Here is a 16,994-nt window from a genome sequence, read left to right on the forward strand (position 1 = left end):
ATTGCACTCCAGCCTGGGTGACAGAGTGAAACTCTGTCTCAGAAATAACTATTGAAGGAAACAGACCCCCAAAAGGTACAAGAGCCTCTTATATTATACATGCACACACATGAGAGTTATGTTATACCTTCATGAATGTGCTACCTCCATCAAGTACAGATCACTTTTCTCCACACAGAATGATGCTAACTGCCACTCTTCATGTCCCTTGGACACACACATACATATTCATTCCATACTCTTGGATCTGAAAGGAGTCAGGGCTTTGGAACCAGACACAGCTAAAATCAAATCCCATCTCCGTAACTCAAAAACTCACGGTCAAGTCCAAGTTCATTTACATTCACATATTCCTTCACCACAAGAGAATCTGTTTTTGTTTTTGTTTTGTGTGGCAACTTTTGCCAAAAAAAATCATCCCCAAAACCAGGAAGATTGGAAACCCAGTGTTAAGGCACCTAAGATTCTCCTCTTTTTCAAAGTCTTTCCCTAGGATACAGGAGGAATATCTGCAACAAAGGCAGCAGGAGGCATTTACATGGATGTTTGGCTTATAATTATTTGGCAAATTTTTCATTTAGGTTTTAGGTATTTTTCTGCATGTATATTATATATTACGAAAAATACTAATAAAATGAAATGCAAAATAGCCTCCCTACCCATTGTTAACTTCAGTGAAACTTATTTTCTATCAACTGTTTTCTTACGCTTTTCTTGATGTACTCAATAGGATATAGGATTCTTTCTTATTCTTTGTGTAATTTAACATAATTTACTCCAGCTCAAGTTAGTTAAGGACTTTTTTTAAAAAAAGAACTAAGGAGAGTACATTTGTTTCCAGTGAGGCTTCTTAAAGAACAGAGAAAATATTAAAATATCTTTAAACAATTTGAGATAAAATCATGGTGACCTACATACAGCAAATCACCCTTTCTAAGCAGGTAAAGTAAGTGAAAGTAGTTATCTTTTTTAAACTAAAAAGACTAAAAGGAACTCTACAATCTGACAACATAACAACTTGTGATATTCTACATCAAAAAAGGAAACAACTCCAAACAAAAAGGCACTACTACCGGACAAAAAACAAACTAAAAAGGAGTATCTCAGCCAAGTAATTAGAAGGGAGCTACATGCCCATATCAAACAAAAATCTGCTACATACCTTGATCGATACAGTTTTCGGCAAGAGTGAAAAGCAGAGGTGAGCGTTCCTCAAGCAAATGCTGATGAATATTCACACATCTCAAAGTCCACCATGGCAAGCTCTAGGAAAAAAACACCACATAAGCTGAAATAAAACGATACTTTAGAAAACTCTTTTTACATTAACTGAGATTAATTTTTAGAATTTTTTTACATTCATAAAATTAAATTTATTCCTCAATAAGATTACCCATCCACTACTCTCTTCAGTAATAATACCAAAACCCACATCTGTGTCTTCCATAAGAATAACACCTCACCTCCATCCTCTCAAACCCTGTATTTTTTTTTTAGCCACTTGGACTTCCTTATGCCATTTTGAACTTACCATCTCCTCCTTTAAAATATATGTTGTGGCCGGGTGCAATGGCTCATACCTGTAATCCCAACACTTTGGGAGGCCGAGACGGGCAGATCACAAGGTCAGGAGTTCAAGACCAGCCTGGCCAACATGGTGAAACCCTGTCTCTACTAAAAATACAAAAATTAGCTGGGTGTGGTGGCAGGCGCCTGTAGTCCCAGCTACTCGGGAGGCTTGAGGCAGGAGAATTGCTTAAACCTGGGAGGCAGAGGTTGCAGTGAGCCGAGGATGCACCATTGCACTCTAGCCTGGGCAACACAGCGAGACCCTGTCTCAAAAAAAAAAAAAAAATGTTGTATTCATCCTGCTCTGTGGCACTCTATCACCACTTTAATCCGGGTACCAACTCCTTCAGAGGCCCCACAAGAACCCCCTGTGGGGGTGATTTTTCCATCACCTGAACTTCCAGCACATTATCTGTAATTCCCTTGCAAACACATTCCATTGTATTTTATGTATGTCATCTCAGGTTCCAATGTTGTTCACCGTCTACTACCCAACAAGGTAAGAAATCATGTCTGATTCATCTCTATTCCTCCTCAAAGCAATGTATTTTACATAATCTACACAGTAAGAAATACCTTGGATTCAGATGTTCCCCCAATCTGAGAAGATTGCTTCCACACCTGTATGAAACGTCTTCCTTACAGTCTTCTCCTGCTAGTGTGGCACATACTGATCTTTTACTTCTTTGAACTTCTACACTGTTCCTAGAAGTTGGCATCATATTGGACAGCACTTGTTTTTCAAGTTTATAACTGTACCTGAGCCATATATTTCTGAGGGCAGAAACTGCTTTTCTTTTTTTTTTTTTTTTGAGGCAAGATCTCACTCTGTCGCCCAGGCTGGAGTGCAGTGGCATGATCACAGCTCACTGCAGCCTGGACCTCCTCAGGCTCAGGTGATCCTCCCACTTCAGCTTCCTGAGTTGCTAGGACTACTGCCATGTCACCATGCCCAGCTAATTATTGTATTTTTTGGTAGAGATGGGGTTTTGCCATGTTGCCCAGGTTGGTCTCCAACTCCTGGGCTCAAGTGATCCACCCGCCTTGGCCTCCCAAAGTGCTGGGATTACAGATGTGAGGCACTGCACCCAGTAGGAAACTGGATTTTATACATTGTCTTGACTAATGTACAAGCTGAGCATATAGTAGCTTTTTCTTTTATTCAGTGATGCTTTTTCTTACTTGATCAACATATATTTACTTTAAAAAAAAAAGAATAAAAACAAGAAACAACAAGCCAATATAAAAGTATGGCCAGGTATGGTAACTCACACCTATAATCCCAGCTACTCAGGAGGTTGAAATGAGAAGATCACTCGAGGCTAGGAGTTTGAGACCAGGTGGGCAACACTGTAAGACTAAGTCTCTTTAAAAAAAAAAAAAAAAAAAAAAAAAAAAAAAGGAGGCCAGGTGCAGTGGTTCACGCCTGTAGTCCCAGCACTTTGGGAGGCCGAGGTGGGCAGATCACCTGAGGTCAGGAGTTCAAGAGCAGCCTGGCTAACATGATGAAACCCCGTTCCTACTAAAAATACAAAAAATTAGCCAGGCGTGGTGGCACGTGCCTGTAATCCCAGCTACTCGGGAGGCTGAGGCAGGAGAATCACTTGAACCCGGGAGGCGGAGGTTGCAGTGAGCCAAGATTGCACCATTGCACTCCAGCTTGGGCAACAAGAGTGAAACTCCGTCTCAAAAAAAAAAAAGTATATATGGTGAAGAGTGAAAATCTCTCTTCCACAGCCCCAATATCATCCTCCTCCAGCAGAAAAAAATCAGTGACAAAGGTTTATATTCCTCCAGAGCTTCCTCTGTGTATGTGCATGTGTGTATATGTACATATGTACAAGTTATGATAAGTAATTTTGATAAGCTCATTATAAATTATTTGTAACTATATTACTTTATATTATATTACATGAAAGTCTAAGAATTAGTTTTCCTTTTAGTTACCTGCAAATATGAGATGACAATTACCAAAAAGCTTTTTTTTGAGATGGGGTCTCACTACACTGTCCAGGTTGGAGTGCAGTGGCTATTTACAGGAGTCATCATAGCACACTGCAGCTTTGAACTCCTGGACTCAAGCCATCCTCCTGCCTCAGACTTCCAAGTACCTGGGATGACAGGTATATGCCACAGCACCTGGCTCCAAAGAACTTTTTTGCTTGAACTTAATTTCTTCATTTGACTAAGAGGTCCCCTTCTAAACTGCTACACACCATAGCCTGGTTCGCTTCTAAAGTGTTATACACCACAACTACTACAACCGTGATGCAACCACAAATGAATTTTGACTCCATGACAAAATCCTTTCGAATTAATACTGTTTCCTCAGTCCATGTAAGAAAATATAAAATTATCTAATAGCAAAGAAATTTCAGACAGTTTTTAACTGAATTCCCTGAGGTGTTGCCTCATTTTCATTCTTTTCCTATCACTATAGCATGAAGTCAGTTTGCATTTCAATTATCTGTCCCTTATCTGCTGTCAGCAATAAGTGAGTCAGGTCTGGCAGCTTATTCTTTTACTTTTCTAGACATGGGAATTTAGATACATCCAGTCAAAAAGATTTCACTTTTAAGAAAACACATAATAAAAGGCCAGGCACAGTGGCTCAAACTTGCAATCCCAGCACTTCGGGTAGCAGGAAGCTCACTTGAGGCCATAAATTCAAGACCAGCCTGGGCAACACAGTGAGACCCCATTTCTACAAAAATTTTTTTTTAGGTAGTTGAGCGTGATGGTGCATATCTGTAATCCTAGCTACTCAGGAGTTTAAGGTTATAGTCAGCTGTGATCACACCACTATACTCCAGGTTGGGCAACAGAGAAGAGACTCTGACTCTAAAAAAAAAAAAAAAAAAAACATATAATATGCTGAACTCTCAAAAATCAGATCTATAAATTAACTCTCAAACCAAAAATCTTTATATCGGGGAGGGAAGAATAAAACAAATATAGAGGCTGGGCACGGTGGCTCATGCCTGTAATCTCAGCACTTTGGGAGGCCGAGGCGGGCGGATCACAAGGTCAGGAGATAGAGACCTTCCTAGCCAACACAATGAAACCCCGTCTCTACCAATAATACAAAAAATTAGCCGGGTGTGGTGGCGAGAGCCTGTAGTCCCAGCTACTTGGGAGGCTGAGGCAGGAGAACGGCATGAACCCCGGAGGTGGAGCTTGCAGTGAGCAGAGATCACACCACTGCACTCCAGCCTGGGAGACAGAGCGCGATTCAGTCTCAAAAAAACAACAACAACAAAAAACCAATATAGAAAGCATAGCCTATTTTTCTACTAGTCAGCGTAACAGACCTTTTCAGTTTGTCAAGAATTGCTTACTATAAAAATAGAGGGCTGGCACAGTAGCTCATGCCTGTAATTCCAGCACTTTGGGAAGCCAAGGTAGGAAGATCACTTGAAGCCACGAGTTTCAGACAAGCCTGGGCAATGCAGTGAGATCCCATCTCTACAAAAATGAAACTTGAAAAATTGAGCCAGGCATAGTGGCTCACACCTGTAATCCCAGCACTTTGGGAGGCCAAGGCGGGTGGATCACGAGGTCAGGAGATCGAGACCATCCGGGCTAACATGGTGAAACCCCGTCTCTACTAAAAATACAAAAAATTAGCTGGACGTGGTGGTGGGCGCCAGTAGTCCCAGCTACTCGGGAGGCTGAGGCAGGAGAATCGCGTGAACCCAGGAGGCAGAGGTTGCAGTGAGCCAAGATCACGCCACTGCACTCCAGCCTGGGTGACAGAGCGAGACTCCATCTCAAAAAATAAAAATAAAAATTGAAAATTGAGGCCGGGCACTGTGGCTCACACCTGTAATCCCAGCACTTTGGGAGGCTGAGGCAAGCAGATCATTGAGGTCAGGAGTTCAAGACCAGCCTGACCAACATGGTGAAAATCCATCCCTCCTAAAATTACAAAAAAAATTAGCCAGGCATGGTGGTGCATGCCTGTAGTCCCAGCTACTTGGGAGGCTGAGGCAGGAGAATCGCTTGAACCTGGGAGGCAGAGGTTGCACTGAGCTGAGATCACGCCACTGCACTCCAGCCTGGGCGACAGAGTAAAACTCTGTCTCAAAAAAATAAAAAAAGAAAGAAAAAATTGGGGGGTGGGGGGGAAGCATTAGGAGATATACCTAATGCTAAATGACGAGTTAATGGGTGCAGCACACCAACATGGCACATGTATACATATGTAACAAACCTGCACATTGTGCACATGTACCCTAAAACTTAAAGCATAATAATAATAAAATTTTTTAAAAAAAGAAAAAATTGAGGCATTAATAAAAAAGCGAACTTGAAGTCTTGCTTTAGATAATTTCTAGATTTTATCTGTAAAATAACACTTATTACAGAATGGTCTGATTGAGAAGTCACAATAGTTTAGAACCTCCCAGACAGCAGGGAGCAGTAGTATACTCACAAGGCACCAAATAAATATTTGCCAGTTTATCCCATTTTATAAATGGAAACTGATATTCAGAGAAATTAACTAGCATAAGGTCACATAGCTGTTGATTTCAAAACCAAGACTCATTTTACTCAACCACTTACATAGTACTAATTCTAGTCTATATACTTCACAGATTAGGGGTTGTGGGAAAATCTGCTTCTTCTATAGTTTCACAAAAATAATATCATCATAAATAACTTGATACACTTCTTAGGAGTCAGGTTACTCAAAAATTAATTTAAAAGGTTAAAATTAACTTGGATAAGTATGTAATGTTTCTTTACTATTTTATCTTAATTCATCAAATCAGCCATTTTTAATAACACCATTAAGAGAAAGATATAACCCAGGTGCCTATAGTCCTAGCTGCTCAGGAGGCTGGAGCAGGAGGATCACTTGAGTCCACAAGTTGAAGGCCATCCTGGACAACATAGCAAGACAACATCTCCAAAAAAAAAAAAAAAAAAGCAGGAAGGAAGGAAAGAAGAAAGGAAGGAAGGAAAGGAGGGAGGGACGAAGGGAGGGAGGGAAAAAAGAATGATATAGTAAAGACCCACAGGAAAAATCCATATAGAAAGAATAATGCTTCAATTGCATGGCAAGAAAAGCCAGGCAGGATGGTGTGCTCCTGAAGTTCCAGCTACTCAGGAGGCTGAGGTGGGAGGATCACTTGGGGCCAGGAGTTCAAGATCAGCCTGGGCAACACAGTGAGACCCTGTCTCCCATCTCAAAAAAAAGAAAAAGAAAAAGAAAGGCAAAATTTCAGCACAAAATGATGTATACATAGTGATATACTACAGAAAAACAGGTTTTTAAGCAGAAGTCAAAAGTTGTTTACATCTGCCAAGAAATTAAGGTAACTTGCCTCTGCAACCCTACAAGAATGACATCTACAACTAGTATTCCACATATTTATTAATTCTCCTAAGTTGTTGACAGTATATATATTATTTTTCAAATGATGCTTAACATACTTTTTTTTTTTTTTGGAGACAGAGTCTCACTCTGTCACCTGGGCTAGAGTGCAGTGCGCGATCTTGGCTCGCTGCAACCTCCACCTTCCATGTTCAAGCAATATTCCTGCCTCAGCCTCTTGAGTAGCTGGGATTACAGGCATGCACCACCATGCCTGGCTAATTTTTTTTTTTTTTTTTTTTGAGACAGAGTCTCGCTGTGTTGTTCAGGCTGGAGTGCAGTGGAACGATCTCGGTTCACTGCAAACTCCGCCTCCTGGGTTCAAGCGATTCTCCTGCCTCAGCCTTCCAAGTAGCTGAGATTACAGGCACCCACCATTACACCTAGCTAATTTTTGTATTTTTAACAGAAACGGGGTTTCACTGTGTTGGCCAGCTTGGACTCAAACTCCTGACCTCAGGTGATCCACCTGCCTCGGCCTCCCAAAGTGCTAGGATTACAGGCATGAACCACCATGCCCAGAGATGCCTGGCTAATTTTTGTATTTTTAGTAGAGACAGGGTGTCGCCATGTTGGCCAGACTGGTATCGAACTCCTGACCTCAGGTGATCCACCAGCCTCGGCCTCCCAAAGTGCTGGTATTACAGGCGAGAGCCACTGCGCCTGGACAACGCTTAACATTCTTGATGAAGAAAACTTTTGAGCAACTTAAAAACCATCTCACTCATTCATTAGTGACCATAAGTTCTCACTAGAAAGAAAATAATGCCATTTGGCAGCCTCATGGCTTGGTGATACTTTACCTAGAGTAAAGTGGCCGGGCACAGTGGCTCACGCCTGTAATCCCAGCACTTTGGAAGGCCGAGGTGGGTGGATCACTTGAGGTCAGGAGTTCGAGACCAGTTGGCCAACATAGTAAAACCCCATTTCTACTAAAAGTACAAAAAAATTAGCAAGGCATGGTGGCACGTGCCTGTAATCCAAGCTACTAGGGAGGCTGAGGCAGGAGAATCGCTTGAAACCAGAAGGCAGAGGTTGCAGTGAGCCAAGATCACGCCACTGCACTTCAGCCTGGGCAACAGAGTGAGACTCTGTCTCAAAAAATAAATAAGTAAATAAATAAAACAATAGAGCAAAGTAATAGTCAGTCTACAAGACCATTTAACTCAGATCAACTTACTTAGGGGAAAAATTTTTTACTCAAGCTACTGTCACTAAGAGCTCAAAAGATGAAGCCTCATATACGCTAAGACATGTTGAAATCCGTGTATTAAAAACCCTTCAATTAGCCAGGCATGGTGGTGCACACCTGTAATTCCAGCTACTTGGAAGGCTGAGGTGCGAAAATCACTTGAACCTGGGAGGCGCAGATTGCAGAGAGCCAAGATCGCACCACTGTACTCCAGCCTGGGCGACAGAGCAAGACGCTGTCTCAAAAACAAAAACCTTTCTAGTCTGGGAATGGTGGCTTATGCTTATAATCTCAGAACTTAGGGGAGACGGAGGCAGGTGAATCACTTGAGCCCACAAGTTCAAGACCAGCCTGGGCAACAAGGTGAAACCCTGTCTCTATAAAAAATACAAAAATTAACCGGGTGTGGTGGCACATGCTTGTAGTCCAAGTTACTTTGGAGGCTGAGGTGGGAGGATGGCTTCAGCCCAGGAGGCGGAGGTTGCAGTGAGCTGAGATCATGCCACTGCACTCCAGCCTGGGCAGTGGGGCCAGACCCTGTCTTAAAAACAAAACAAAACAAACAAACAAACAAAAAACACCCTCTAGTACAATGGATTCCAAATCCTCTGGCTCTCATGAGAGTTGCAAATAGAGGCATCACTTCCCTTCTTACCTCTTCTTTCAAAACAAATTTAGGCCAGGTGCGGTGGCTCATGCCTGTGATCCCAGCACTTTGGGAGGCCAAGGCAGGCAGGTTACTTGAGGCTAGGAGTTTGAAACCAACACGGCCAACATGGCGAAACCATGTCTCTACTAAAAATACAAAAAATTAGCCAAACGTGATGGTGGGCGCCTGTAATCCCAGCGACTCAGGAGGCTGAGGCATGAGAATTGCTTGAACCTGTGAGGCGGAGGTTGCAGTGAGCCGAGATCACACTACTATACTCCAGTCTGTGTGACAGAGTGAGACTCCATCTCAAAAAAAAAAAAAAAAAAAAAAAATTTAGTGTGTAAACTTAAATGCTTAGGAAAGTAAGCCCTTACACAGCACAGACCAAGTCTACATTGACTTGGTCACATAGACCAAGAAATATTGTGATGCTTGGGCCGGGCACAGTGGCTCACACCTGTAATCCCAGCACTTTGGGAGGCCGAGGTAGGCAGATCACCTGAGGTCGGGAGTTCGAGACCAGCCTGACCAACGTGGAGAAATCCCATCTCTACTAAAAATACAAAAGATGAGCTGGCATCGTGGCGGCCGCCTGTAGTCCCAGCTACTTGGGAGGCTGAGGCAGGAGAATCGCCTGAACTCGGGAGGCGGAGATTGCAGTGAGTCAAGATCACGCCACTGCACTCCAGCCTGGGCGACAGAGCGAGACTCTGTCTCAAAAAAATAAATAAATAAAAATACAAAATTAGCCAGACATGGTGATGCATGCCTGTAATCCCAGCTACTTGGGAGGCTGAGGCAGCAGAATCGCTTGAACCCAGGAGGTGGGGGTTGTGGTGAGCCGAGATCGCACCATTGCACTCCAGCCTGGGCAACAAGAGTGAAACTCCATCTCGAAGAAAAAAAGAAAGAACTATTGCATTTCTTAAAAATTTTCAGCCAAAACTGGGAGATTTCACACAAAATTTAGATGTACTATTTCTGACACTATGGGGTCTGCAGCACACCAGGATGCAACAATCAGATGGAGCAGGGGTCAGCCAGGCACAGCCTGTGTGCAAATCCAGCCCACTACTGGTTTCCGTATAGTCCAAGAACTGAAAATCGTTTTTACATTTTTATATCACTGGGAAAAATCAAGAATAATATTTTGTGAATGTGAGAAGTATAGAAAATGTAAGTTTCAGTGTCCACAAATAAAACTTTATTGGAAGACACTCATGTCCATTTAATGAAACATTGTCTACAGCTGCTCTAACACTACAATGCAGCAGAGCTGAATAGCAGCAACACAGACGGCACACTGCGTGACTGACAACCTCCACTAAACCTCCAAAGACTGTCTTTTCTTTCTGCATATTAGTATTCTGTGTGTATATTTGTCCTCACTAGTTTATGTGAAGAAACCATATAATAGATATTTAACAAATGCTTTACTAAATCCAACCCAAATAATGACATAACATAGAATGTGAGCCAGAAAACAGAAATTAAGACCCATTAAATTTTGGTCACTGCTCATTATCCTACATGAAATTCATAAAAGACTGTGAGGTATGTCTTTTTGTGTTTTGTTTTTGTTTTTGTTGTTGTTGTTGTTTTGTTTTTTTTGAGACAGAGTCTCGCTCTGTTGCCCAGGCTGGAGTGCAATGACGCAATCATGGCTCACTGCAACCTCCACCTCCCAGGTTCAAGCAATTCTCCTGCCTCAGCCTCCCAAGTAGCTGGGATTACAGGTGCATGCCACCGCGCCCAGCTAATTTTGTATTTTTAGTAGAGATGGGGTTTCACCATGTTAGCCAGGCTGGTCTCGAACTCCTGACCTCAGGTGACCCGCCCACCTCAGCCACTCAAAGTGCTGGCATTACAGGCGTGAGCCACCATGCCCAGCCCAAGGTATATTTTTAAATCAATATTTAAGATTTCTGCAAATGAACATTTATATCTATACGGTACATACATAAATCCTATTAAGGAGGTGCAACATAATCTCATTCTAAACTAGATCAATCTCATGAGGGAAGAAAAGTTTTTGCTTATTTTCATCAGATTTTTAAATTACACACCTAAAAGACTCAGAAAACAAAATAGACCAAGACATTGTCAGCAACACATCTACAGTCTGGTGTTAATAAGCACAAAAGTCATACCAGCGTATGAATCTCATGGATCCTTTCCTTACCTGAATAGCTGTCAGTTTATGTCTTACATTCACTAGGATAATGCGTGCTAATAACAGTAGTATAGGCTTTGAGGTCAGGCTGTAGATTGATTCACCATCTAGAGTGAGCAGGCTCAGAACAAATGCATCCAGTCCTTTAACCTAAAAAAAGGATTATAAACTAAGATGATATAATTTAACAAAATATTAATCTTTATATGTCTTGTAATAATACAAAGATTTTCCAGTCAACTCAGCTTTGAAACAAAAGCATTAATATATTACACAGCAATTGGCACTGGACAGAATTATAACACTGCAAATGCCCTTAGACATCTATAAATCCAGCCTGCCCTGATGGATGGCCACCCATCTGATCAAACTTGATTTTTTAGGTTTTTGGTTTTTTGTTTTTGTTTTTTTTTTAGATGGGAGTCTCACTCTGTTGCCCAGGCTGGAGTGCAGTGGCGTGATCTTGGCTCACTGCAACCTCCGTCTCCCAGGCTCAAGTGATCCTCCCGCCTAGGCGAATAGCTGGGACTCCAGGCATGCACCACCACATCCAGCTAAGTTTTTGTATTTTAAGTAGAGATGGGGTTTCACCATGTTGGCCAGGCTGGTCTTGAATTCCTGACGTTAAGTGATCCCCTGCCTCGGTCTCCCAAAGTGCTGGGATTACAGGTGAAAGCTTCTGTACCTGGCATGTTCAAACTTTAGAGAATCAAGGAACTCAAAAAAAATGCTAGCATTGAAGAGATATCATCACTTCATAAATTTACTTACAACAAAATATTATCTCAATGAAAAGCATCCCTATATTAAAGTATTTATACTAAATAGTATATTTGATATTTATATTAAACACCTACATTTCACTTAAGCTTCAATACCTGGAAAATGTCATTATGAAGTAAGTCTCTACTCCATAATTTCTATCAAGCCAAACAATCAACAAGGTCTCATCCATCAAATGCAGAATGGGCACATGACCACACACCAGAGTGAGCAGAAGGCTCCAAAAAAAAAGGATGCCTTTGAAAAATGCACTCCCCTGTTGTACAGAGATTTTTTTACAATGGACAAGGTTGTTAAAATTTGGATGGCAGAATTTTAACAGCTCCATAAAATAGCGAGCAAGAATCCTCACCCATCAAGAACATGGGTTCCAATGTCAAACGCAGAGGACAGTGTCCTTTCTCTGCTTCTCATTAGTTTGTGAGCACATGTAAATTTTTCCCACAGTTGTTTTCCTGATGAAGCCTCAGTTTCATCAATTATGAAATGAAATAACTGGGCCGGGCACGGTGGCTCACATATGTAATCCCAGCACTTTGGGAGGCTGAGGCAGGCGGATCACGAGGTCAGGAGATCAAGACCATCCTGGCTAACATGGTGAAACCCTGTCTCTACTAAAAGTACAAAAAATTAGCCGGGCGTGGTGGCGGGCGCCTGTAGTCCCAGCTGCTTGGGAGGCTGAGGCAGAAGAATGTTGTGAACCCGGGAGGCGGAGCTTGCAGTGAGCCCAGATTGTGCCACTGCACTCCAGGCTGGGTGACAGAGCAAGACTCCGTGTCAAAAAAAAAAAAAAATGAAATAACTGAACCTATACCTCAGAGGGTTCTTGTAAGGATTAAACTAAACAATCCAAGTAATGCCACTCCCTGGCTCAATACTGAGTATTTTGAATACTAAATATTTGAATACTGAATATTTTGAATATTGTTTAAAGTATTCAATAGAAGAAAGAAGGAGGGCCGGGCACAGCGGCTCATGCCTGTAATCCCAGCACTTTGGAAGGCCACGCAGGTGGATCACCTGAGGTCAGGAGTTCGAGAAGAGCCTGGCTAACATGGTGAAACCCCGTCTCTACTAAAAATACAAAAAGTAGCCGGGCATGGTGGCACATGCCTGTAATCCCAACTACTCAGGAGACTGAAGCAGGAGAATCGCTTGAACCTGGGAGGCGGAGGTTGCAGTGAGCCGTGATCGCACTACTGCACTCCAGCCTGGGCAACAGAGCGAGACTGTCTTAGAAAAAAATAAAAAACAATAAATAAAAGAGAAAGAAGGAAATAACTGTGAGCTCATCTTCTGTCCTATTTTCATCATCATTCAAGAGTGTAATAGAGGAATAAAGATTTAATATGAATTACCTCCACAACAACAAAGCCTACTGTTATCTCTGCTAAGCATACAAGGAATTATTAAAAAAAAAACTTCAATAATTAATGAAATATTATCAAGTTATTACCACTGCCTCAATTTTAGAGGTGAGGAAACAGATCCACAAAAATTAAGTGAAGCCCATGTTTCCAATTCCCAAATCAATTCCCAAACCAGCCCATGCTGGCAGAAAGAATATTGGTTTGGGAACTGGAAACAGATCTCTCTACCTCTTCCTGCCCCTCAGGAAGGCCTAGGGCTATGCTAAGCATTTGGAGAGCCTCAAGGACACGGCCAGGATAACTTTTAGCCTTCTGACTGGCACTACACCATGGTGGCGTGGGTAACTGAAATACAGACACAAAAAGAGAAGACCTTCATCATGAGTTCATTCTTGGACATGATGAAGAAATGAGGTATTCTGTGAGAACCCCGACTGGAGGTACTGAATGTACAGTGAATATACTGACTTGAGAACTCAGAAGAACCTGCCTAAAGTGCCCAAACTAGACCTGCAGCCTCATCGAATCATATTGTAAATTCAAGTAGATATAACAAGCTTACTTCCTAAAGCCCAAGCCAAACTGGTAAAGCACAAGAAGATAATAAGGAATGTCTTTAAGAAAGAGAATCCTGGCCAGGCCCGGTGGCTCACACCTGGAATCTCAGCACTTTGGGAGGCAGATCACAAGGTCAAGAGCTTGAGAGCAGCCTGGCCAATATGGTGAAACCCCATCTCTATTAAAAAATACAAAAATTAGCCAGGCACGGTGGCAGGCGCCTGTAGTCCCAGCTACTCAGCAGGCTGAGGCAGGAGAATCACTTGAACCCGGGAGGCGGAGGTTGCAGTGAGCCGAGATTGCGCCACTGCACTCCAGCCTGGGCAACAGAGTGAGACTCCGTCTGAAAAAAAAAAAAAGAAAAAGAATCCTTCTCCTAATCACTCTGAGACAAGAAATATGTCTGCCTGTTCTACCACAAATTTCGGGTCATTATCTTCTAAATGAATCCCTAAATATAAAGAACAAGCAAGTAATTTAACAGAGCAACAAATAAAAATTATACAGGGAGACAGCACATGGTATACTACCTGGAGAGCATTACCTGTGACACTCAAGCTAGGTTGTGAGTACAAAGGAGATTTATTATTTAAATTGTATACATTTCATATGCTCTTTTAAGTGTTGGCGGTAGTTCCAATAAAAAAGTTAAAATCAAAGACTTAGTCAAAGTTTCCTACAACTCCAAATGACCTCCATCAAGTCTGATTATTCACTGCTAAAAGCGGCAAGCTCAAAGCATCCTTTTCTCACAAACACTATGCTCTCCTCTCCTCTAAATTCCTGCTCATATGACTGCACCTAGAATGGATATTTTCCTCTTCTCTGTCCATTTTCTAACCATCCTTCAGGTTCTAGCTCAAAGTCCACTTCCAACTAAAAGGTCTTCTTTGATAAAATCCAGCTTCCACAAATCTCTTTGTTAATGGCAATATTTCTTATGGTCTGAACTTCTCATGAAACTCATTTTCATATTGTTTTGATTTGCTACCTGAATTTACCGGTGCTTCTACACTAGTATAGAAGAGTACTGGATTTGGAACCAGAAAATGTGGATTCCAGTGCCCCAGCTAAAGATCTCTGACAAGATTCTTTTACCACTCTGAGCTTCAGTCTTTTCACCTATAGATTACCTCAAATCTGTAAGGACCAAATTGACACAAGAAATGTGAATTAAGGCCAGGCGCAGTGGCTCACACAGTAATCCTAACACTTTGGGAGGCCGAGGCGGGTGGATCACCTGAGGTCAGGAGTTTGAGACCACCCTGGCCAACATGGTGAAACCCTGTCTCTACTAAAAATACAAAAATTAGCCGGGCGTGGTGGTGAGCACCTGTAGTCCCAGCTGTTTGGGAGACTAAGGTGGGAGAATCATTTGAACCCGGGAGGCAGAGACTGCAGTGAGCCGAGATCGCACCACTGCACTCCAGCCTGGGCGACAGAGTGAGACTCCATCTCAAAAAAAAAAAAAAAAAAAAAGAAATGTGAATTAAGCACCATTCAAACCACACGTCAGTGCTCAGGAGATATTTATGGCTTTGGCTGTTTGGTGGATTTCTAATCTATACTATAGGGCCATAGAAGCCAGAAACTGATTCATATATAATAAGAGAGGGAATGAGATGTTTCATAAGTACACTTCTAGATAACTGAAGCTTATCTCTTTAAGTGCTACAATCATTTAGGGTTTGGGGTTTTTTTATCTCCATTTTGGGTGAAAACCTCTGTAGAATATAAATTATAAATTCCCTTCATAGACATAAGACACAAAACATCTTTTAACCTTTCAGTTATAATTAGGATCAGCATTATGAATTAAAATTACTCTAATGAAGTATATATAGTGACTCACTAAGCTGATATGCAAAGAGTTAATTATTGTGGTTTTCACATTATGCTTGTTTTTGCACTTCTCTTTCCACCCCCCCATCAAATTATTAACACGTATCTCTAATAACTCTATTCCACGTTTACTTGCTACACCTAATTCTTTTTTTCTTTTTTCTTTTTTTGAAACGGAGTCTTACTCTGTCACCCAGGCTGGAGTGCAGTGGCGCGATCTTGGCTCACTGCAACCTCCGCCTCCCGGGTTCAAGCAATTCTCCTGCCTCAGCCTCCTGAGAAGCTGGGATTACAGGCGTGCACCACCACACTCAGCTAATTTTTGTATTTTTAGTAGAGACGGGGTTTCACCATGTCGGTCAGGCTGGTCTTGAACTCCTGACCTCGTGATCCGCCCGCCTTGGCCTTCCAAAGTGCTGGGATTACAGGCGTGAGCCACTGTGCCCGGCCTATTTGCTACACCTAATTCTGAGAAACCAGGTAACACTAGGTCCGTTTTGCTGCATAAGTTCTGGATACAATTTGGTGATTTTGAACATAGCTATCAATCACTCAGCTTTTTCCAGGCTGAGTGGTGGATAGCCACATTCAAAATCACCAAAGTGGCTGGATAAATCAAAGTTCTTACTTTGATTTAAACCATACTTCTTTTGTAGATCATCTCATACTAGGCAGACCCTCTATACAGGAGCTCAAGATTCCTGAGGAACTCAAACTGCAAGCTCTATTGATGACACACTGGCACAGATCAATAATATTATCTTCACAATGGATAATAATCACCATGAAGCAATGCTGTGCCAGAAACTTGAATAAAGTATTTGTAATTTAAAGCCACCCCTGGGAGCAAACCACTCCTGGGAGCCATTCTTAAGTACAGTATCAAAACTTACCTGCAAGCCGGGAATGGTGGCTCACACCTGTAAACCCAGCACTTTGGGAGGCTGAGGTGGGTGGATCACTTGAGGTCAGGAGTTTGAGACCAGCCTGGCCATCATGGTGAAACCGCAACTCTACTAAAAATACAAAAATTAGCCAAGTGTGGTAGCATACGCCCGTAATCCCAGCTACTAGGGAGGCTGAAGCAGAAGAATTGCTTGAACCCATGGGGCAGAGGTTGCAGTGAGCTGAGATCGCGCCACTGTACTCCAGCCTGGGTGACAGAGCAAGACTCTGTCTCAAAAAAAATAAATTAATTAATTAGTTAAAAACTTACCTGAAATAAAATTAAACAGATTTCCAGATTTGCTGCTTTGCCATTAAAGATCTTTATGTACAGCACTCACACCTATAATCCTAGCACTTTGGGAGGCTGAAGCAGGCAGACCACTTGAGCCCAGGAGTTTCAGACCAGCCTGGGCAACATGGCAAAACTCCACCTCTACAAAAAAATTAGCTGGACATGGTGGCATGCAACTGTAGTCCCAACTACTTGGGAGGCTGAGGTGGGAAGATCACCTGAGCCTGAGTAGGTT

General features: G+C 42.2%; 1 protein-coding gene across 2 annotated transcripts in view; it reads right to left on the reverse strand.

Moving 5' to 3' along the window:
• TTC27 (tetratricopeptide repeat domain 27) overlaps nt 1-16,994 on the reverse strand; it is a 197,649-nt gene that overhangs the window by 174,127 nt on the left and 6,528 nt on the right. For both annotated transcript variants that reach the window (XM_054475625.1, XM_063648844.1), the window contains exons 4-5: nt 10,976-11,116; nt 1,163-1,265 (exon numbers count right to left, since the gene is read on the reverse strand). In XM_054475625.1, coding sequence (XP_054331600.1) covers nt 1,163-1,265; nt 10,976-11,116 — 244 coding nt within the window. The remainder of the gene's footprint in view (nt 1-1,162; nt 1,266-10,975; nt 11,117-16,994) is intronic.

The sequence above is a fragment of the Pongo pygmaeus genome, chromosome 12, assembly GCF_028885625.2.
Source record: "Pongo pygmaeus isolate AG05252 chromosome 12, NHGRI_mPonPyg2-v2.0_pri, whole genome shotgun sequence".
NCBI classification, from domain to species: Eukaryota; Metazoa; Chordata; class Mammalia; order Primates; family Hominidae; genus Pongo; species Pongo pygmaeus.